The sequence below is a fragment of the Coccomyxa subellipsoidea genome (assembly GCF_000258705.1).
Source record: "Coccomyxa subellipsoidea C-169, whole genome shotgun sequence".
NCBI classification, from domain to species: domain Eukaryota; kingdom Viridiplantae; phylum Chlorophyta; class Trebouxiophyceae; family Coccomyxaceae; genus Coccomyxa; species Coccomyxa subellipsoidea.
The window spans coordinates 439,886-461,433 of record NW_005178026.1 but is presented as its reverse complement, the minus strand read 5'-3'; the positions used below and the strand labels follow the sequence as shown (position 1 = coordinate 461,433).

Sequence of the window (21,548 nt, the reverse complement as noted above, 5' to 3'; positions counted from 1 at the left end):
TGGACGCCCTATCCATATCTTCCCTACATCTGCAGTCCAGAAGGATTCAGCGTGTCACTCTGTGCACAACTGACTGCAGGTGACTTTTGTGCCCAAGGGCATGCGCGGGTATGAAATTATCGAGACCGTGATTGAAGAGAAGGCGGAGCGGGTGGCAAGCAGATGGACAAAGAGGATTTTGAGCGCTGGGAGGAGTGAGACTTGATTCAATTGGTGGTTGTGGGCTAGAACAAACAAACAAATTGGGATACCAGAGCGCCATCCATGTGTGCTGGCTGAAGGGTTATTCTGCAAGTCAGCTTGCAGACAAGCTTTTGGAGGCTGGTTGGCTGAACAGTGGTAGACTGCAAAGGAGGAGCGAGTATAGTACTACCAGAATGATTTGTTATGGAGCAACTGAGGTCCTGTCCTCAATTAGGTAGCCGTAGCCAGCGTGCGCATGAGACGACAGATCATGTTCAAATTCTAATTAGATCATTGCTGAATTTACAGCCTGCAGGGAGTAGGTCAAGCATGTGGTGAATGCTGCATACATTGTTAGCACAAATTGTCCTTCACAAGTGAGACCTGCAATTAGGAGGAGACTTGTTTATGGGTGTGCTGGATCGGGCATGTAAGCATGCACCAGTGATGCTTGTCTTTGCTGTGCTTCTCAGAAGGGCTCATTAAGGCTCAAGAGGCATTGCATGACATGTCGTGACTGATCAACAGTGCTATTGGTGCTAGCACCAATATTGGATGTTAATACTTTACACTGCTGCGAGTCGCATTTGCTTTTATGCCATTAATCAATCCACTTGATGTCAACGACCTGTGATACAAATGCAATCTACTTCAGCTGTTCACTGAACAATTCACTGTTAGTGTCACCAGCTGCAGCTCAGCAAAAAGGCTTCCTGCTATTTAGAGAATTCTGGAACCTTAGTGCGGCAGTTTGCCATGTTCTCTCGTCATTCAAGCAGATTTGCTGTGCTTAGATGCTGGCCGGCGCCACTTTACTGAGGTCCAGATAAGTTGGGCGGCTGTCTGGCACCATCAGACTGCAGCCAAGACTCACAGGAGCTTCTTGCAGCTTCCAGTCAAGGTTGACTTTCTGAGCCTGATTTGGCGCCATGCCCATGCAATTCCCATCAAACGGCGTTCCTGACCTGATTTCTTCTTGAAACTTCTGCTCCTTTAGGACACAAACGAACAACATCGAAACCCCTTGGACAAAGGAAGTTCGAAAGAATAGACCTTGTAGTTGTGTACTTGCTGACAGTGTTGCTGATACAGAAGCGCACGCTGGCATAAAGCATTGATCGTCGAGATGGCTACCCAAGCACCTCCAATCGGCATAGATCTCGGCACAACCTACTCGTGAGTTAATTGGAATGGCTTCCAAGCTTTTATTACGAAGGCCATCAGTGACTTTCCTACGCAACTGCTTTGTTGCGCTTGTCGAGCAAGTTGCGATGGGAGCTGTGCATGTGACTAAGATACGGGACATTTATGTTACTATTGACATATACCATGATCGTTCTGCTGCAGGTGTGTCGGCATCTGGCAACATGACCGGGTAGAAATCATCCCCAACGATCAAGGCAACAGGGTCACGCCATCGTACGTAGCCTTCACCGACACGGAGCGGCTCGTCGGTGACGCAGCAAAGAACCAGGTGACGATGAAAAGTCTCACTAGACTTTTGAGAAGTTTCAATATCTCTGCTGTTGTTCCAAGAACGGCTTCCTGCGATTCATCCCCCCACCACGCCATCATGACTGCCATCTGGGAGGCGATTGCTGTGTAAAAGACTACCAGTGTGTGAAACCCTGTCCCACAGTATCTATTTCTTTCGATATTATGCTTGCGGGTATGCAGATCAACAAAGCAGCAAATCTTTGTCGGACTGCACACGATTGCTGAGTCTTGGTGTCTGTTTGGTCTTCAGGTGGCCATGAACCCCCAGAATACCGTCTTTGACGCCAAGCGGCTGATCGGACGGAAGTACAACGATCCCACCGTCCAGGCAGACATCAAGCACTGGCCCTTCAAGGTCGTGGACGGGCCAGACCACAAGCCCTTCATAGAAGGTGCGTCCGACGCATCAGCTGCTCTGCCACTTTTTATTGATGGTAATATTACACGCCTTTCCTACCAGAGGCAAGATGCATCTGCAGACAAGCTACAGGGAAGGCTGCCACAGTCATACCCCTAATTTGACTCGCCAGATCCAAGCAAGACACAATAAACCATGGGCACAGTGCTCAGTATTTGTGCCGCCACCCGCCAGCCGGGGTCTGGCATTGCAATCACTAAAGCTCTGCACCCTCCGTTGCTGTATATAGAAGGGAGAAGTACCATGCCAAGTGATCCTGCCTTTCCAGACCCCTGCTGTGGCTCTATAAACGCTCGTGTCTAGCATGAGTTGCTGAGCCAAAGTGCACAAGCACCTCGAGACTGTAGAATTTTCTGGGGCCACAGCAGCACCGGGGCTTCACAGGACTTTCAACCTGAGGCAGCATCTGCACCCTGCAACCCAAACCATCCCAGTTGCTGCACTTTCCTTTGCTGAACCTGATCAGTGCAAAATCTCCATCTCATGAGGATGCTGGAACCTCTCTCCTGTGGAGCCGTGATACTTTGCCTTGAAGTGCTGCTGCGGCCACAGCCCAGCAGCACATTCTGGGTCCACAGCAGCACACGGGCTCCTTTCAACGGTAAATTGGCCATGCTTAAGCTGTCTTCAATGGCCCCGTTTTTTATTTTCTCAGCAGATGCTGATGTCTATCACCTAGACTACGCTTGGCAAATGGCTGCTGCACGTGGTCCCTGTCCTCACTGCAGCATGGGAAGGGGCTGATCCAAGCATGGAACAAGCCCATTTCTGCATGGCAGCAAAGACAGGCATTGCGTGAGTTGCAGAAACTATATTCTGGTGAGCGTGCCCCAGATGTGCTGGCGCATGCTGCAAATCAGGGCCAGATCTGCGGCATTTCTTTGGCCCACCGGTGTTTCTTTTAGTGGCTCCCTTAAGCCGATGTGGGTTTTAACAATTAAAAGAGGGGCAGATTTGTGGCCTTTGGCAGGCTCTTGAATGTCCGCTTGGAAGCCACAAAAGGGTTTTGAAAAATGGTTCAAACCCGCGCAAAAGCCACACTTTGCCCATTTTGACCTAAAATGCCCCAAAACTCACCAGTTTGAGCCAAGACTTCCTCCCAAATCCTTTGTTCAGCCTTTCCTTGGGCTTTGGCCCATTCAAACACATGTTCAAAGCCACATTGGCTAGCCAAAATCCCCAGAAGAAACAGCCGACAAGCATCGACAGGCTGCAGATGATCCCCAGACCCCTCACATGAGCCTGCTTCGACCCTGTTCTGTGAAACTGTGCCTTTGCTGACCATCTCAATGCGCCATAGCGTGCAACGACAAATCTGAGAAGCTGCGTGTGCGCCGCAGTGACATTCAAGGGGGAGACAAAGCGCTTTTCGCCAGAGGAGATTTCCAGCATGGTCCTGGCCAAAATGCGCGACGTGGCGCAGGTAACTTCTTTTGACACTACTCCTTTATTGTGTGCAGTGTGAAGGAACCAAGGAGGTTGCTGCGACGCACCCAGCCCTGAGGCTTGGAACAAGCGTGTGATGAATGAGAATAAAAATTCTGAGACTTGCGAGGCTGGAGACTTTTGGGCTCTGGGGTGATGAATTTCTGGGCCCGCCCAGGTGCTCCACATATCACTGCCTGCACATGCAAGCACCAGCTTCACCTAGAGGCTTATCACTGTCCAAACATAAAGGATTCAACGAGAGAATCGTTCCCTGCGTCAGTGCCTGTACATGCACGCCGTAGTTGAGTGACAGCGTCATGAGTTTTTGGACACCTTGCATTGATGCAATAGCAGCATGTATTTCTTCTGCGTTGCTGGTCCCGTGCTGTGTGTTCACTAGTTTCAATTTCAACTCAAACCATGCATCTCGCAGGCGTACGTTGGGGAGAGTAAGCAGGTGAACCGCTCGGTGGTGACTGTACCGGCCTACTTCAATGACTCACAGCGCCAGGTCTGCATCCGCATTCCCTCTGTCTGAATTTAATCGACTTGTGATATCCCCCTCAGGGAGTTGCACCCTGCATGCTTCCAAGGATGCTTCCAAAAATCTATTTTGACACTGTAAGGTGGAAGTGGATTGCAGCAGGTGTTACCATGTGATGCCACTCTCTGACAGGACCCCTGTTCCTTCTGCAGCTTAAATTTTTTTTGACATCTTTTGCACTCCTGTAGTTCTGGCTGCACTCTGCATGCCTGAGTTCATTCCTAACCTGTGAGCTGAAACGACTAATGCCCTTCAGGCATGCCACTGTGTAAGCTGCAGTCCGCATGCCTGCTTGCATTCTTGAGATATGAGCTGAGCTGAGCTGTACCATGTCTTTTGGGGCATGTTGCAGCACAGCAGCCCTCAGCATGCCTGCCTTCGTTCTAGAAATTTCAAGCTGAGGTCTGCACTCTGCATGCCTGCGTTCATTCCTAACCTGTGAGCTGAAACGACTAATGCCCTTCAGGCATGCCACTGTGTAAGCTGCAGTCCGCATGCCTGCTTGCATTCTTGAGATATGAGCTGAGCTGAGCTGTACCATGTCTTTTGGGGCATGTTGCAGCACAGCAGCCCTCAGCATGCCTGCCTTCGTTCTAGAAATTTCAAGCTGAGGTGAACTTGGATTTTTGCGCACAGGCGACAAAGGACGCCGGCGTGATAGCCGGGCTTGATGTTCTGCGGATCATCAACGAGCCGACGGCTGCCGCCATTGCGTACGGGCTCGACAAGAAGGAGACCGGCGACAAGGTCAAGGACCGCCAGGTCAGCTTTATCTTTTCTTCTCCCTCTCATTATAGTTTCTCAAAGGGTCTTATGGGGGTCAAAATTGTTACCGCAAATGCCTCACTTTTGCACACTGCTGTCTCAAACAGAATGTGTTATTTGGACTGAAACGTGTGAAGATGTGTTGTCCTTCAAGTGAGAGGTGGAAGTGAGGGAAATGGGAAAGAATCCCAAATCATTGGAGCCTGCCCCATTCCTTGGCTTCACCTTGTGCTTGAAGGATGCCCTTCACAAAGGAGCTGCCTGTCTTTTCAGAAATGGACTTGTGCCAGGAAGAACACCAGAAGCCACTGGTCTTCCTGACCATTCACGTACCTAAAACCAAAATTTTGCCCCTGGCTTGTCCGGCCTGGCCAGAGCAGCAGAGTCTGAATGCAGCTGTTGGCTTATGCAGTATTGTGGCACCTGACTTTCCGAAACAATGACTTTGCTTAAGCTGGCAGCTTATTGTCAGACCCTGCTGCTAAGGTCAAGGCGAAACAGGTCTGGGGACGGGTGGACCTTGCTGACGTGGCAATAACAAAATAACAAATAAGGAGTCGACTGACCCGATGCTTGCTTGTATGGCAATTGGTGAAGTCATATGCTTCAAAAAAAATAATAGGACATAGAAATCCAGTCAGGGGTGGGTTTGCCTCACTGAAGTGGCGGAGACTGAGCCAATGAATATACAATGACACGTTGCTGATCTGGGGTGTGCTCACATGGCAATGACTAATCTGATGGACATGACAAGGATTGCGCTGCTGAGCAGTCATGTGCTGATCTTCGAACTTGGGCGGCAGCACGATTGATGTGTCCAGATACCGCTTGGGGGTTTAGGTAGGGGGTGATGACGCTGATGTGGTAGGACAAATTTGATGACATGGCAATGGCTAATGTGCTGAGCTGGCGCAGGTGCTGATATTCGACTTGGGCGGGGGCACCTTTGATGTGTCGCTGCTGACAATCGACGAGGGCATCTTCGAGGTCAAGGCCACCGCGGGGGACACCCACCTGGGCGGGGAGGACTTTGACAACCGCCTCTCCCAATTCTGCATCAACGTGCGCGCTAGCTGTTCTGGCCTCAAGCATGCCTACCTAAAGACAGGCACTTGAAAAGAAAAGATTTACGTAATGCGGACAAGAGTAAAGGGGAGGAAGGGCCACATGCTTGAAGGAAGAGCTATAAAATTTAGGAAAGAAGGCATGCAATAGGCAAGGATCTATATGCATATAGTGGCTCTTAGACTTACTCTGGGCAGCCATTCTGACGATTTTTTGCCCTTCAGTGTTCGGGTCGACACTGAAAGTCATGGCAAGGGCTGACCGGCAATATCATCTTCTGCTCAGCGCAGATGCTCAACCTCAAGCACAAGAAGGATCTCTCCTCGCGCATTTCAGGGTTCAAGGGGAGATATTTAAGGGTCTTTGGCTATATATAGACTTCATGACCCAGGCCGCTTTCTGATGTTCTGTCAGGATATCGTGGAGTCATGGCAAAGGCTGACTGATTGGGCATTTTGTGCCTGCTACAGGAGTTTAGGCGCAAGCACAAGAAGGATCCGAGCGCGTCCCCCCGCGCGGTGCGGCGGCTGCAGACGGCCTGCGAACGCGCCAAACGCACGCTCAGCGCATCAACCCAGGTGAAATTTTTCTGAATAACTTTCATTTAAGGGGCAATCGACTAACACTATCCTTGGCATGACTGATTGGATGGACTATTTGTTTTTTTTTGCATGACTGACATGACTAATGTGGCTGATGCAGACCTCCATCGAGATCGATTCCCTGTACGAGGGAATTGACTTCTACACGACCATCACTCGCGCGCGCTTCGAGGAGCTCAACATGGACCTCTTCCGGCGCTGCATGGAGCCCGTGGAAAAAGTGCTGCGGGTGAGCCACCGCTTATATATCCTTTTGTAATATAGGAAACAGCTCAATAACGGGCACGTTTGGGCACTGCATGGAGCCCGTTAAGAAGGTGCTGCCGTGAGTCGTAGCTCACTGGGCTAAGGCAGTCATCCATCAGTGAGCCATTATACACATAGCACTGTTCCAGCGCTGCGTGGAGCTCAGGTGCTGCAGGTGAATAGCAGCTTGTTAAGTTCATCTTGATTAGACATCCCAGGACAGGGCCGCAGCGCCTCTTCTCGGCTTACTCGGCTTAGGAAAGCTCCACATCGGGTGTTTAGTCATTGCATGGTGTGATTAGTAATCACATGGGGGTGGGCTGCGCGCAGGACGCGAAGATGGACAAGGGGAGCATCCACGACGTGGTGCTGGTGGGGGGCAGCACGCGCATCCCCAAGATCCAGAAGATGCTGTCGGACTTCTTCAATGGCCGCGAGCTCAACAAGTCCATCAACCCCGACGAGGCCGTAGCCTACGGCGCAGCCGTGCAGGTGGGTATTGTGGCCTGCTGCTTCTCTCCAAATAGGCCTCACAGAACTTGGCGTGTATCTAGATTCCATGATTCCTGCATGTGTGTGTGTGTGTGAGTGTCTCAGGCGGCGATCCTGGGCTGGGGGGCTCTTCAATTGTGTATTACAAGCTCCAAGCTAACAAGCTCTCCAACTGTGTCTGTGCTGCATCCCCCTTTGCAGCTCCTGGGCTTTTTAAAAGGAACACAAAATTTGAGGGGCTGAGCTTGTTTTGGGAATGTCTCAGGCGGCGATCCTGGGCGGGGAAGTTCACGAGAAGGTGCAGGATCTGCTGCTGCTGGACGTGGCGCCCCTGTCTCTGGGCATCGAGACGGCTGGCGGAGTCATGACCACGCTGATCCCGCGCAATACCACCATCCCCACCAAGAAGGAGCAGGTGGGCACCAGTTGCACCTCCCTACCTTGGACCCCTACATTATTAGGGTTTCGGGTTTAGGGTTTAGGGTTTTAAAAAATAACATGCGTTGAATCATCCCGGGACATCTATGATTTATGCTCCGCCAGCACCCTGGAAGAATGCTGCCGCACGCATCGGACGGGCCCCGCATCAGAGTGACAATGGCAAAAAGATTGCAAGTAGGAGCATGCAGTGTGTGGGAGGAAGGAACACTCAAAATGTAGGTGACGAGGAGAATGTAGACAGTTATCAAACAGCAAACGTGATGCCAGCTCTGCATGGGAGTTCCCATCTGCCACATCTGTCCATCTGGCAACTGTGTGTGACGCGCGTGACCTGATGGCCGCAGAGAGTGTTCACAGCTGAGCACTCCCCTGCCTGCTGCCAGGATTTTGCGCTCACGGCACAATTGCAAGATGCTGCAGAGATCACTGTTTCTCAATCAGCGTGCCGTGTTGTGTTCAAGAATACCGTCGCCCCTTTTGGTCTCACATATCCTAATTTGTTTGCTTGCTGACCTGATCCCGGACAATTGCATAAGTCATCCAAAGCTGGGAGCACTTCACCGCCCAGACCTTGCTTTCTTCCGCATAAGAGGAGAACTTTTAAGACACGCTCGATCTGGTATTTGAGTAGGAGGCCTACATTTGGCACATGATCAGTCCTTCCTGAGCTGTGGCATGTGCGCGCAGGTGTTCAGCACGTACAGCGACAACCAGCCCGCCGTGCTAATCCAGGCAAGTTCTTTCTCATGCAGCAGCATAGCGCGCAAACGCACGCTTCCTATGCAGCAGTGTAATTTTTTATGCAGCATTATGCATTGTTTCACCATCGTCCATGGAGTCCGTATACTCCTTGCAGCATGTGACTGCTGCTTGTACTGCCGCTGCATCCATTCTGGTGGCCAGAGTGCGCAGTGGCATTCAAATCCAATTTCAAATACAAAATGCGAATTCCGTCCGTGTGCCAGGTCTTCGAGGGCGAGCGCAGTCGCACGCGCGACAACAACCTGCTCGGCAAGTTCGAGCTGACGGGGATCCCTCCTGCCCCGAGAGGGGTCCCCCAGATCGGGGTCTCTTTCGACATGGATGCCAACGGTATTCTCAACGTCCACGCCGAGGACAAGACCACAGGTTCGATTCCTGTTTTCCCCGTATATTTCTTTATATTTTCCTTTTCGGGCAGAATGAAGACGCCAACGGCATCATGAACCTGACCGTTGAGGACAAGGACACACGCGTGGTTCAAACCCGCTGGCAGAATTTTCTTTTTGAGGTTTATTTCCCGGCGGAATGAAGAACGCTAAAGGCATCATGAACATTAAGGAGAAGACCAGAGGCTCAAAGTCAAATCCCAATGGCAGCAAAAATTTTCCACGCATGCCCCCTCATAATGTAGCATAGCTGCAAGGTCGGTGCAGTGACAGGCAAGCAGAAAAGCGCCTTCCACAGCTGGTTTCCCCTCCACCTCTTGTCCAGTCTTTGGACAACTCAGATCGATGAATAGGTGGTGAGAAGAACAGGCTCTGGAAGGTTTGACAGAGCAGTACGGTACAGTAGTGTGCTGGTTGCTATGTCTGCGGAGCATTGTTTCTAGTGACCTGAATGCAATGCCGCACATGGTACATCTATGCTTGGGTTTTGCCTGTGCCTCGGTTCGAGTAATGTACATCTTGGAAGTCTTCTACCAGCCTGCTTGTAGTAGGGCGTTTCAAGGGGCCCTCGCCCTTGCAGGAAATGGGAAGCCCGGCCAGTTCCTTGCCCAGCGAGGCTTTCTTGGTAAGGGCAAAGTTCTTGTCAATCTGATTTATTCTCAGTCAAGGCTGATGGGGGTCGGTGTCTGCTGTGCGCGCAGGCAAGAAGAACAAGATCACGATTACCAACGACAAGGGCCGCCTCAGCAAGGACGAGATCGAGCGCATGGTGCAGGTGCGCTTTGAAAATCAAAATCCTAATTTTCTGGCTGGGAATCTCCTAGTAAATCTGAAGGCCTAGCAATGCAATTTCTCTGTGCCTTTGGCAGCAAGGCGGCAGCAACTAAGCCCTGAGTCATCTGCTGCCAATGTGATTTGCCCCTTCCTGCTGTGTGCGCCTCAGATCAGACAACCCAAACTTTTACAACACCTAGCATCGTTGAGCCAAAAATTCCGATTATAACAGCGATTGCTCTGCTGTCTGTTGCACGGCCTCCATTGCATTTTTGAGCAATTTCACAGTTTGTTTAATTGTTGATACGGCTTAAGCAGGACCCCACGACACAATAAGTGAGTGAGTCTCAATCGTGTGCTGGGGACTTCAGGACGCTGAGAAGTACAAGGCGGAGGATGAGTCAGCCAAGGAGAAGATAGAGGCCAAGAACGCTCTGGAGAACTACGCCTACCAGCTGCGCAACAGCATCCGCGACGAACAGGCGCGCTGCTTTGTCTTTCTTGAGGGAATCACTTGCCTCATGATACGTGAAATGCTAGCCGCGAGGTTTTGCAGATTTGCTTGCTGTTTAGACGAGCTGAGTTGCTGCACAGCTTTTGACATGCATCTATAGACGTTTGCAAGGCACCATCTTCTTGTTGAAAATTTGGTTAGATAGCATCTCTCCCTTACCTCATACCCCTGTCGATTCATCCAGCGCCTACACAGGTCCGGTTTCCACAGATCTGGTTCAAACTCCTCTCTGGTGTGCACGTGATCCTTCGGCTGAGCCCACAGGAAGCCTCACCATCTACTTTGTTATGTTAGCTTCTGGTTACTTGTCTTTGGGGCAGTGGCCTTTCCTTGCGTCTGCCCTTTCAAGGTTCAGTGAGCTTTGCGTCACAGTAATTCTCGTTGTGCCCTTTTTCCAGGTAAGGCTTCAGGTGGCAAAATTACTATTGCATGGCCCAGACATGTGAGACAGAGCGTACACCAGGGCTGCAATGAATCGCTGCTTCCGGATTGATACAGCGATGCAACATGCATTGCACTGATGCACTTGTGCTGTGGTCCTTCCTGTCAGACCCCGGCTGTCTTTCGTGTCCGCACTGCCCTGGCTTTCACAGCAAAATTCAGACTGCCCCTTCTGCCTGCTCTGGCAGTTCTCTGGCAATGCAAGGCTGCATTCTTTCTCGCCTCCACACATCCTAGAAGGTCTGATTAGGTGTAGGCTGAGGGCGTTTATTATGTCATCATCACCAGATTTGACACGACAATATGCTTATCGAGGTCTGGACTATGTATTCTCAGCAAGGCTGATGGAAGTATGCGCGCAGGTGGCGAGCAAGCTGAGCCCTGAGGACAAAGAGAAAATGGAGAAGGCAGTTGAGGACACTATCCAGTGGCTGGACTCAAACCAGCTGGCAGAGAAGGAGGAGTTTGAGGACAAGCGCAAGGAGCTCGAGTCCATCGCCAACCCCATCCTGTCCAAGATGTACCAGGGTGATGAACCTGACCCTAAAACATTCACAGCTGCCATATGTACGAAGTATTGGATAAGTCCTATCTGACATGCACAAATTGCCCGATTTCTTCCAGTTGTTGACTGGGTCCCCTCTGCGCTTTGTGACAATCTTATGGCTTAGGTGCCTGCCTTCTCCTGAAGGGTAATTTAAGGCACTGAAGCCTTGGTTCGAGTCTCTGCATTGAGCACTCCCTTGGCTGTCTATTCCATTAGGCACAGATCAAAGCAGGTGCAGCACAGCAGGGCGGCCGTAGACTTCTGCCAAACCGATTGTTATTGCACAAGAGGAGTGCCATGCACATATGACGGCGCCACAGAGGCGGCTGTTGTAAACATTGTTTGTGGGTCACCCAGGGGTTTCTTTTAGAGGCGTTCTGAAGCCAATGTGGCTCTTAACAAATATACAGGGCATTTTTGTTGTGCATAAAGTACCTGAGGGTGTCCCACAGTGAAGCCACGAACTGGCTTCTGATAGTTAATTCAACATTGCAGGAAAATCACTTTTCAGCCCTTTTAAGTAAAAATATGCCCCAAAACACCGATTGCGGGAGAAAAATCCTCAGATATTTCAGCTTTCAGCCACTTTGGTTGCTAAATCTTTTTATTCAGGCATACGTCTGTAGCCACGTTGGCTTCCAGCCAAAATCCTTAATGGAAGCACTGGTTGCTTGTGCTGACCTTGCTTGTGGGCTTACAGGTGCTGAGAGTGGAGGAGACACAGGGGATAAGTGATGATTCTTGACCGGTGCTTTTTATTGCGCAGGTGGCGGCGGCGAGGAAGGCGGCATGCCAGGTGGCAGGCCAGGAGGAATGCCAGCTGGTGGAGCGCCAAGTGGCGGCCCCACAGTGGAGGAGGTTGACTAAGAAGGAGGTTGACTAATACCTCCTGGAAGATGACTAATATCTCCACTCAAGCTTGAACTTCCAATGAGCGCTCTGCGCAAGCAAGCAGCTCTTTCTTGACCGGCCGAAGATCGAGGTTGATTCCCTGCTAGAAAGTCACCATGATGCTGCCCCCCTCAACGGTGCACCCTCAGAGAGATCTGAGCGATCTGTCAAGGAAACAGCAGCCTCTGAAGAGGCCTGGAAAAGGACTTGCAAGCGCTATTGAATGGCTCTTGCTGGCCAGCGCAGTGTAGAGCAAGCTTACAGATTGCGGCTGCCGAGTTTGGATGAACGGATGACCTTGTATCTGCTGTACAACATGAGCTTTTGGTGATGTATAACAGGGCTGTGCATCTTGTGTATTTTTGCTTTTGACATGCCGATCTTCAGTTTTGACTGATTATGTGGGAATGTCTTCACGTGGGTTTTCAGGGCAAGAGAACGTGGTGTGCTAGTTGCAAGAGTGCTGTAAATATGTCATAGCTTGCATTGAAAAGAGAAGAAAACATGCATTAGCGTTTACACGAGGTCAGAGGAGTGCTTGTGCACAACTGTGTTTCGTATCTTATTATATGCTTTACAGCATCTTGGTGCTTTTTATGTGCTGACATCTAGAGGGGAAGGCAGATACTGAAATGTTCCTATGATTTTATTTTTTCTGACATAGCTCAAGGTGTGCTTGGCCCTGATGGGTGCTGCGGTGCATATGTAAATGAGCTATGCAGATGGGCAGACTTGCCTGCTTGAGATGACATGAGAGCGGAAGAATTCTGCTTACAATACCCACACAAAACGGCCTTGCTGGCAACCAACTCTGGTCAGCAACACTCCCACCACAGAACCAATCACACTGCAAGAACCTTATTATCAGGCACCTATTGGCCCCGGCTGGCAGGGGGCGGTGAAAATACTGAGCACCGTGCCCACGGTTGATTGGGTCTTGCTTGAATCTGGCGAGTCCAACAAGGGTAGGATTGTGGCAGCCCTTAACTGCAGCTTCTCTGCAGGACGCACCTTGCCTCTTGGCAGGAAAAGCATGTAATAATAGCAATAATAATAACTGTCGCTACTACTCCCTTAGGACTGATTTCTGAAAAACTGAACTGTGCTTGTGACAAGAGGAGGCCGGAGCCAATGCAGCAGCTCAATGATTCCTCATCACAACATCCACGTCGCTGTATTGATAAGTCCCAGGTCCATATCTAAAAGGAGAATGGCCCCCTCTAATCAAATAACACTAACTCTACATCTACTCCACAGTGCAGGTGCTTGCGCACAAAAAAAATAGAGAAAAAATATGCTATGTACGAGGATTTGAGGCCAAGTGCTGTCGGCTGGGGGGTTCCAGTAATACCGGCATTGCTACGCATCCAATAACATGCGCCCCCACGTGCCGCCACTGTGGAAAATTAATTTCAATTTTCCTTGGAATGATCAACCGAGGATGGCGCCTGCAATCTGTCCGTTGATCTCCTGCTTTGCCTTGATGATGTCCTGGATGATGTTGGGCTTTTCGGTTGCTGGCGGGGTTGCAGGTGCCTCCGCCGGGGTGCCTGCACATGTGGCGGCCAAAAAGAGTGAGCCCTCGAGAATCTAAAACAGAAATGAAAAGTTGCTGCCACATCGGCGCAGCCACCTGTTTTGTGAGACTGGTTTGGAGGTGACTGGACTGTCTAAGGCAATGTCTAAACTTGTGCAAGGCTGCCAAGACATCTCCAGTCCTGGCAGCACCGAATTGGCCATCCTTGTGGCGCCCTCTTTGTCAGCAATGAGGTATCACATGTCTGCACACCCCATCAGGTGCATATGCATGTCTACTACTTTGCATAATTGCATGACATGCCATTGACGCTTGGGACGTTGTTCAAGCTGTTCACGTGAGCAATAAATATGGAGATATTTCATTGAGGGATGCTGTTTTTTTTGTGCACCCACCTGGGCTGTAGTTGTTGCAGGCCGGGTTCCTCACAAAGTAGACCGAGTCACTGACGACCGGCAGGCTGTCCTGGTTGCGGTACCTGCAGTCACAGAAAAGATAAGTGACAACGCCATCTGCACATTCTTGCAATATTTGACATGCTTTTATTGCCTCTTTTAACACGATAAGGAGCAAGGGGCATTGCTGACAGGCAGGCATCCTGCCCACATCTAAGAAGCTCTCGATAACTTCAGCGTCAGGCATCGAGCATGAAGGCATCAAATAAGCACGCGTCCATCAATTGTTCTCAAGTTACAGATATCACACAAAAGAAAGTTTCTGAGCACAGGAGCACAGTGCGTACCACTGCCACTGGGCGACGGTGGAGTTGAGCACAGTCAGGATGCCATGGCCGAAGGAAGGCTCACGGTATGCCGAGCTGCGCAGGCACAATGCGGAGATCAGTATGCATTTCACCACTGACTCACAAACTGTGTGCTGCTGTTGTGTCGGCACAGGCAGTTCAGAGCCTCACATCACTGCTTCATGAGACCTGTAAGGGAACTCTCAGACCTCTTGAAAGTTTCCCCCGACACGGGGCGATGAGATAGTGAGCACATTTGACAGGGCCGTCTTCGGGGTTGGCAGCTCATTATGGGTTTGTAATTGTGGCGGCAATTTCATGCAACCTGTCTACAAACAGAGCTTGCCTTTTTCCAGCAACATCCTATGCATGAAATTCCTCTCAATTTTTTTTGGAAGAACAGAAAAAGAGGGAGCGCACTAGGAGGGTTGGGCTCCGTTGGTGGGAGCATAGAGGCCGTTCTGGAGAGTGGTGCAGAACTGAGGGGCCGGGCTCGGGCTGACATTGGCGCAGGCCGCGTTGGTGCATGTGCCAGCCTGGGCTGCAAACTGCCTGTACAGACCCTCCTGGTTGCCACCGTCACCTGCCGGCACATGCAGTCATGACGTTAGAAGGGAAAATTGTATATTTCCAACATATGTTTCTCTACTTTCCATCTCCTTTTAAGCCGTTGACACAAATTGCCTTGCTTGGTCCTCGACATTGACAGGCGCCGCCAATGCATCAGTATTCTTGAGCAGATGACAATTTGTATGCATGCCTGAGGCAGTCATGGGCAGCACATCAGATTTTGACCCAATACATCATTCTTGCTTTCCCAGCAATTGAGAGACAAGCTCTGGCCGGCTGAATGCGCATAGAAGAATGCGGTCTCTTTAGTGTGTGGGATTAGATGAGAAATTGTGCTTACCCATTGTGAGCCAGCGAGGGGCACAGCCATCCTTTACATAGTTCAGGGTCTGGAAGGTACGCTCGTACGCATGGATGTGACCTGCATGCAAATTAGCAACGTAAGAATTGACCCAACATTCAAATCATTCCACCACAGCAACGCAGCGCGAAGGTGCCAACACTGCATGCTTCAAGAAATCTTTCGCAGAGTGTGGAAGGCACCCCTCAGGCAGTGGCGTCCTTTTCATTTTTGAGACGTCCGACATGCATGAAACGCATCGATAACTAAATGATGACAAAGTGATGACTGAGGGTGACAAACCGTGCATGACGACGTCGACGCCGTAGTTGTACAGGAAGGGCTCCAGCGTCTGGCGCAGGCACTCGGCCTCCTTGTAGTGGACCGAGTAAGAGTTGTACTGCAAAATACAAATCACGCCACCTGTCAAATCTCCGTGCCGCGTGCTCACAGCAGAACGCTCCAACAACAGTTTCTCTGCATATATTATTGCCCTGCAAGACTGGGGAACCATGTTCCACCCTCCTTCCCATTTTCATTTTGCAGGAAGGTGCGGGCATGCAGGCACAGCAAGTGCCAGGAATTAGGCAAAGGGGTGGTGCAAATCACAGCATCTCTTCAGCGTTGACTCTAGGGTGCAGAGACACGGGGGCTGCGTGCCAAGCTCATGAAGTCAAGTCTTCTATCAAATCAAGTAATTTCATGAACACATGAGGAGAACACGTCCTGTGAGAGAGAGGGACTCCCAAGCAGGCAGGCAAAGCAAGCAAGACAGATGGCAGCAAATGCAAGGCTGAACCTGCATGGTCCCGACGTCAACAGACAAAAGGCTGATGACAAACAGCTCACCGGTGGCTGATGCCATCCAACGACGACCCAGGGAGTGACGGCGCGGTTCACCCGCTTCAGGTCATTAAGCAGCCACGACAGCTGGACAGCGCCCAGAGTGGACTGCGCAAAACAGAATATAATTTTGAGCAATTTCTCAGCTCATATACCATTTCTTGTATTTTAATGCATTGCCTGACAGTGCAGTCTGCGAGCCACCTGCACAGGCCTTCCCAAATACATGCCTGCAGCTTCCAATTGGAAGGAATGGAGAATGAAGACATTTTCTAAAAAGTGTGGTGTGGGCAGGTGATCAGACTCCAATTTTGGTACACGCAAGCACCTGTCAAGTTGCTAATATACAAAAGCCACCCAGAGGTCATCTGGTTACTTAAGGCTAGGGAGATTTTACATAACTGGCAGATGGGGATTAGTCACCTGGGGGTAGTTTCCAGTGGGGAAGGCAGGACCCCCGCTGTTGCCCAGAAGAACCTGGCTGACACCGTTGATTGTCACGTCCAGAGTGTTGTTTGGCAGATAGCCGTCGTACGCGTTCAACATGATCAGATGGATTGCTGCACAGTGCACACAAGAATCTCAGCCGGGCAGCTTGGGTCTTGCCATGACCAGAATCAGTGAGCGCATTGCAGGTGCAAAACAGGCCTTGGAAAGGGTTGCTGATAAAATGCACTGATCTGCGTGACCAGATTGCTGCGGCGGCGTAGCACAGCGCAATGAGACATGGACGCCTCAGTCTGACTAGTTTTGAGTTATGGGTTTGGCAGTCAGGAAAACATCTCACAGCAGCATAACCTCACACTGGCATGTGTCATCAAGAAAGGTGGAAGGGGGCTATTGAGAGGTTCCTGCAACGCACCTAGCCCTGAGGGCTGGAACAAGCAAAAAACAATAATATAGGGCCCTAAACCCTGAAACCCCTAAATCATTGAAATATAGGGGGCTAGAAAAGGGGCGCACGTCCAACATCGTTGGAGTAGTAGAGCGGGTCCTGGGAGTATGAAGCCTCATACGAGTGGCGGTAGCGGTTGGTGTAACCCTGGAACGGACGCAGGTATTCGTCGCGCTCAATCTGCGCATGCATGCGTGCCCTGTCATTAGTTGTAATGACGTCGGCAGGTGCCAGGTCAAGTTGAGAGGTGCCAGGATTGCTTGCACCACCCACTTCAGGTGAAACTATTGCAGGGCCCTTGACTGGGCTTGAATATAAGGTATGAATGGGCCCCCATTTAGACCGTTAGTAGCCTAGTCTGGCCTGACAAGGCGCCCATGAAGTTGGCAAACATGGTCTATGCAGACATCGTCACAGCAATTGATGCACTTCTGGATATTATTATCATTATACGCCTTTTTAAGCCACAGGTGTGAGGCTAAAAGGGCAAGGGTGTGTCTTGAGCCCACCTCGTGGTTGCCTGGCAGGAATTGGTAGGTGAGCGATGCTCCGTTTCCAGCGTTCTGTAGAAGACGGCCCATGGTCGCCCTGCACAGCACACACAAACGCAGGGTTATTTTCCAGGTCTATTGGTTTATATTTAGGGTTCTCAGAAGATGCTCTAAACCATGGAACGGAGTATGAACGGAGTTTGACATGCATGCATTTGTGCGATGAAAATCCCCAGTCATCTAGGACAATCCTGAGGTGCACGGAGCTGTTATGAGCTCATTTCATGGTGTCACAGGGACCTTGGTAGTGTGCCGCATTGGTCTATTCTCAAAACTTGTTGCCACAAAAAATCAGTCGGGGTCTTCAGCTGAATTCAGGGCGCATAGTCAAAAGCAGGGCTGAAAAAGGACACACAGCTGCTCACCAGCGGTGCTCTGTCTATTGGTGCCAAAACATGCTTTCAATGGAAGGTGTTGCATGAGCATGCAGCCTCATTTATGTATTTTGCATAAATTGAGGGGTATGAAAGCAAATTAGGGGGGAAGTTTCTCACCAGCGGGGCTGGTAGGTCTGGGCCAGGGTCTTGGTTGTGTTCGCATATCGGACTGCATTGGTGGGAGGAGTAACCACAGCTGCAGAGCCGTCGCCGCCCCTGTCATTCTGCAGCCAACACATCTCTTGTCAGCAGAAAATTTGCGCTCATCATCTGTGCGCTTGTATTTTTATGCTTGTTTTGATGATCGAGGTGTTTGACGTTAGAGCTGTGTGGGCTGTGCACCAGCACCCATTCAGCTGCGAATGGGTTGTTACTAAGCATGACAATGAATGAGTAATCAGCTGTCAACACCACAGGTGGATTGCGCGGGGTTGTTCATGCACAGAACAGCATTGAAAAAATATGCAGGAGAGGAGGAGCAGCTCTCACGTAGTTGTCAGCGTATGAAAGGTCTGCAGAACCACACACATTTATCAGCAGATCATATTTTATTTATTTATTTTATTTAAAATACAGGGATTTAGGGTTCAGGGTATAACATGGTATAACTGCCTCAAATAATCTCAAGGTACCTTTTCAGGCAGTGCAGAATGTACAGACTTTAATCTGGATAAGCAAGGAGAGCAAGAGAGGGGGATGCAAGCGGCCAGAGCAACAGATGTACCTCCAAAGAACACCACGGTCTGCAGGCGAACAAGACAAGAGTGTCAGATGTGCTGCTGACAGTCTCTTTGATGGGGACTTGCCGTAGTGGCACGCATGGCAACGGATGCTCCAAAGGCACTTGAGCACATCATATCAGAAAGGACAGCAGCCAAGCAGCTTCAAGAAAAACAGACAGGAGGGAGTTGCTCACGTCGGGCTTGTTAGCAACCAGGTGCTGGTAGGTGACTGATGAGTTTATGGTCTGACCAACATCAGCAACCACACCTAGCCTGCACAGCGCAATAGTCAATCATGACAGCTTTCTTATGACATGTTATGGAATTCGTTTGTGGCTGGAGCAAGCAGATCTTCAGCGAGTGAAGTCAACTATATGCAGTGAGATAGCTCAATGACAGGCTAAATAGCATGTCCCTGACTTTCTCTTGACTGCCAAGGATTCAGTCCATGAAAAGGACTTCAGTAAATGGCATGCATGCTTTGTCAGCATGTTCATATGACCTTATTGCCCCGCACCTCAAGGGGTATGTCAGGGTCTTGGGCTTCAGGCTGGCAGGCAATGTGAGCGGAATCTCAGCGCTGAGCTCCTTGGCTGGGTCTCCGCACTTGTAGTAGATGCTGCGTTTTCACAGCACAAGGAAAACATCAGAACACCTTCTGCATGGCTTCCAGCGCGATCTCAGGCGCATGGCCTCTGTGAACAGCACGTGCATGGCATGGACAGGTGTTCAGACAGCACAAGCACACCAAAGAGATCAGAGAGATTAAGGAAAGGGAGAGGGTTAAGTCCAGATCATTTGCCGCAGCAATCGAACATATTGGCCAAGGGTGCTCACGTCTTGCCATAGGGGATGCCAGTCACGTGGACGTGGTGCAGCAAGTTGGACACATATGTGTTTCCATCATGCAGATACGTCTGCACCCCAGCAAAGTCACATGTCAGCACAAATGTGAAGGATCCAGCATGCTGCATCCGTCATCAGCATCCTACCAGCAGCTACATATTATTATTATCATTATTATTATTACACGCTTTTCCTGCCGAAGGCAAGGTGCGTCTGCAGACAAGCTGCATGTAAAGGCTGCCAAATTCCTACCCCTTGTTGGACTCGCCAGATTTAAGCAAGACCCAATCAACCGTGGGCAGCTACATATGTGCTCCCGTAAAGAGTCAGTATGCTGTAGGTGCACTGCAAAAGGCCCACGCCTGTCACTGTATTCTGGACAGTACATGCATTCTATCTTGCCAGCGACCGGCGAGGGGTAGCTTTCTGACAGCCTCTACATGCAGCTCGGTTGCTGATGCATTTTGCTTCTTGGCAGCAACAGCATGTGATGATAGAAATTGTGCACCTGGATGTAGCTGCGGGCATATCCCTTGGCAGTCTTGGTGTAGGGACCGCCAGCTGTCAGGCTCCACTCAACCTGCACAGTCACAGCACGCTCAATCACACAAGTCAAGCCTGCCAAAGACAGCTAGATTGAGGTTCAAAAAGTGACGGAGTAGTGCAATTCCATTACATGCCACAGATCCAACGGTCTTCTCGGTCAATTTGCCACGCTGGCATATAGTTACTGTGTGTACAGGATGAATCTGGCGCGTCCATCTAGGAGTAGCATACATATCGCAGCCTCTCCAATTAGCTCATCTGCAGACGCACATGACCTCTCGCCGGAAGAGCAGTGGGTAGAGAGCTGTTTGGGAGGCATGCATAACCGGAGATTGTAAAAGCTCGATAATAAGGCATTACATAAGGCTCAGTTAGATATGACAGATGAAGAAACGGAGACTCACAATGGAGGCGACAGAGGAAGGGTCAGGGGTCTGGGGGGCGTAAACGCTGTTGGAAGGGTAGGCTGGGGCCTGGGGGTTGGTGACGAAAGTCTCCAGTCCAGTCGCCCACGAGACCCACACTGAGCCGCCATCGTCTGAGGCCTCTGCAGCAACATGCAAGTGTCTCTTTTTAATCATCTGCAGTTTGTCATAATTCTGACTGCTTGCAATTAGGGTGAATCTGTTCCACACTGTTCGAAGCATTGATTGACGCAGCACAAGGGTAATCAAGAGATGTGCATACTGGTCTTTAGCATCCTTTGTGCAGCAGATGGTCAGGGAATGTGTAAGTGTGTTGAAAACAGAAGGAGAGGCAGGGTTTGGCATGGGAAGGAATGAAAAGAGGGGTGTGGGTGCTGACCTCCCAGGGTGACATGGATCTGGTCGGGGGTGAACTGGGTGAGTCCGGCAGGGGGTGCAACCAGGGGGTCGGTCTCGGGCAGCTCATAGATGGCACCTGAGCTGGGAGAGCCCAAATCGATGAAGCTGACACTCTGCACGCAACGCACGAATTCAAGTTAGACAGGCTACAGCCCGGGAGCACTGCAAGCAATTACACCAATGCTGGTGCGACACAGCATCTTTTATCATCTGCATCCCTATTGTCCCTGTCTGAGAGCACACTTTTCAGCTTATCCTCCAAAAAGCAGCAACATTCCGTCGATCACCTTCTGAGCAGTAGAAAAACCTGCCGGAGCGACATCCAGAGACGGAAGGCCACTCAATGTCTGTCCGTGAATGGCCTGCGGTGACGAGAAACATTGGTCAGAGGCCCGCATATGCCATCCTTGAACTTGCGAGCATGGCCTGAGCCGATGCCGTAAGCAACGTGTAGCGCATACAAGATACTCTGATGCTTCAGGCATGAAGCTTTATGATCACTATCTACACGTGAATTCAAATGACAGGCGGAGCTGAGCATTGTTGTGACTTGGCGTACCAGCAGCAGGGCCATTCCGCAGCATGCCGCGAGGGCCGCGGCACTGCGCTTCATGACGTGGTCCTTGGTTGAACACTTCCCTGAGCATTATGGGCACAATTTCAGACTGATTTCAGCTCTTAACACATGTTCAGGACGAGCAACCCTGTGAAAATATGGGAGTTCGGAAAGCGTTTGGCAGGCGATGCAGTTTGATACGT

General features: G+C 50.5%; 2 protein-coding genes across 2 annotated transcripts; one reads left to right on the top strand and one right to left on the bottom strand.

The window, feature by feature from the left end:
• Positions 1-1,196: 1,196 nt before the first annotated feature.
• Positions 1,197-12,720, top strand: COCSUDRAFT_67628 (heat shock protein 70). Its single transcript, XM_005644380.1, has 17 exons — positions 1,197-1,359; positions 1,531-1,657; positions 1,931-2,072; positions 3,439-3,521; positions 3,960-4,037; positions 4,707-4,832; positions 5,751-5,897; positions 6,371-6,478; positions 6,603-6,731; positions 7,079-7,240; positions 7,506-7,655; positions 8,369-8,401; positions 8,647-8,809; positions 9,531-9,604; positions 9,975-10,097; positions 10,921-11,086; positions 11,872-12,720. The coding sequence occupies exons 1-17, from the start codon at positions 1,310-1,312 to the stop codon at positions 11,970-11,972; spliced, it is 1,962 nt and encodes a 653-aa protein (XP_005644437.1). The 5' UTR covers positions 1,197-1,309; the 3' UTR covers positions 11,973-12,720.
• Positions 12,721-13,427: 707 nt separating this feature from the next.
• COCSUDRAFT_58128 (Metallo-dependent phosphatase) lies at positions 13,428-21,402 on the bottom strand (the record flags this gene model as incomplete). The annotated part of the gene is made up of 18 exons (XM_005644379.1): positions 13,428-13,546; positions 13,929-14,011; positions 14,276-14,350; positions 14,696-14,858; positions 15,186-15,266; positions 15,489-15,585; positions 16,035-16,136; positions 16,452-16,588; positions 16,992-17,103; positions 17,433-17,511; positions 17,969-18,075; positions 18,768-18,846; positions 19,091-19,192; positions 19,411-19,490; positions 19,928-19,999; positions 20,370-20,512; positions 20,770-20,902; positions 21,349-21,402. The coding sequence occupies 18 exons, from the start codon at positions 21,400-21,402 to the stop codon at positions 13,428-13,430; spliced, it is 1,818 nt and encodes a 605-aa protein (XP_005644436.1).
• Positions 21,403-21,548: the final 146 nt, after the last annotated feature.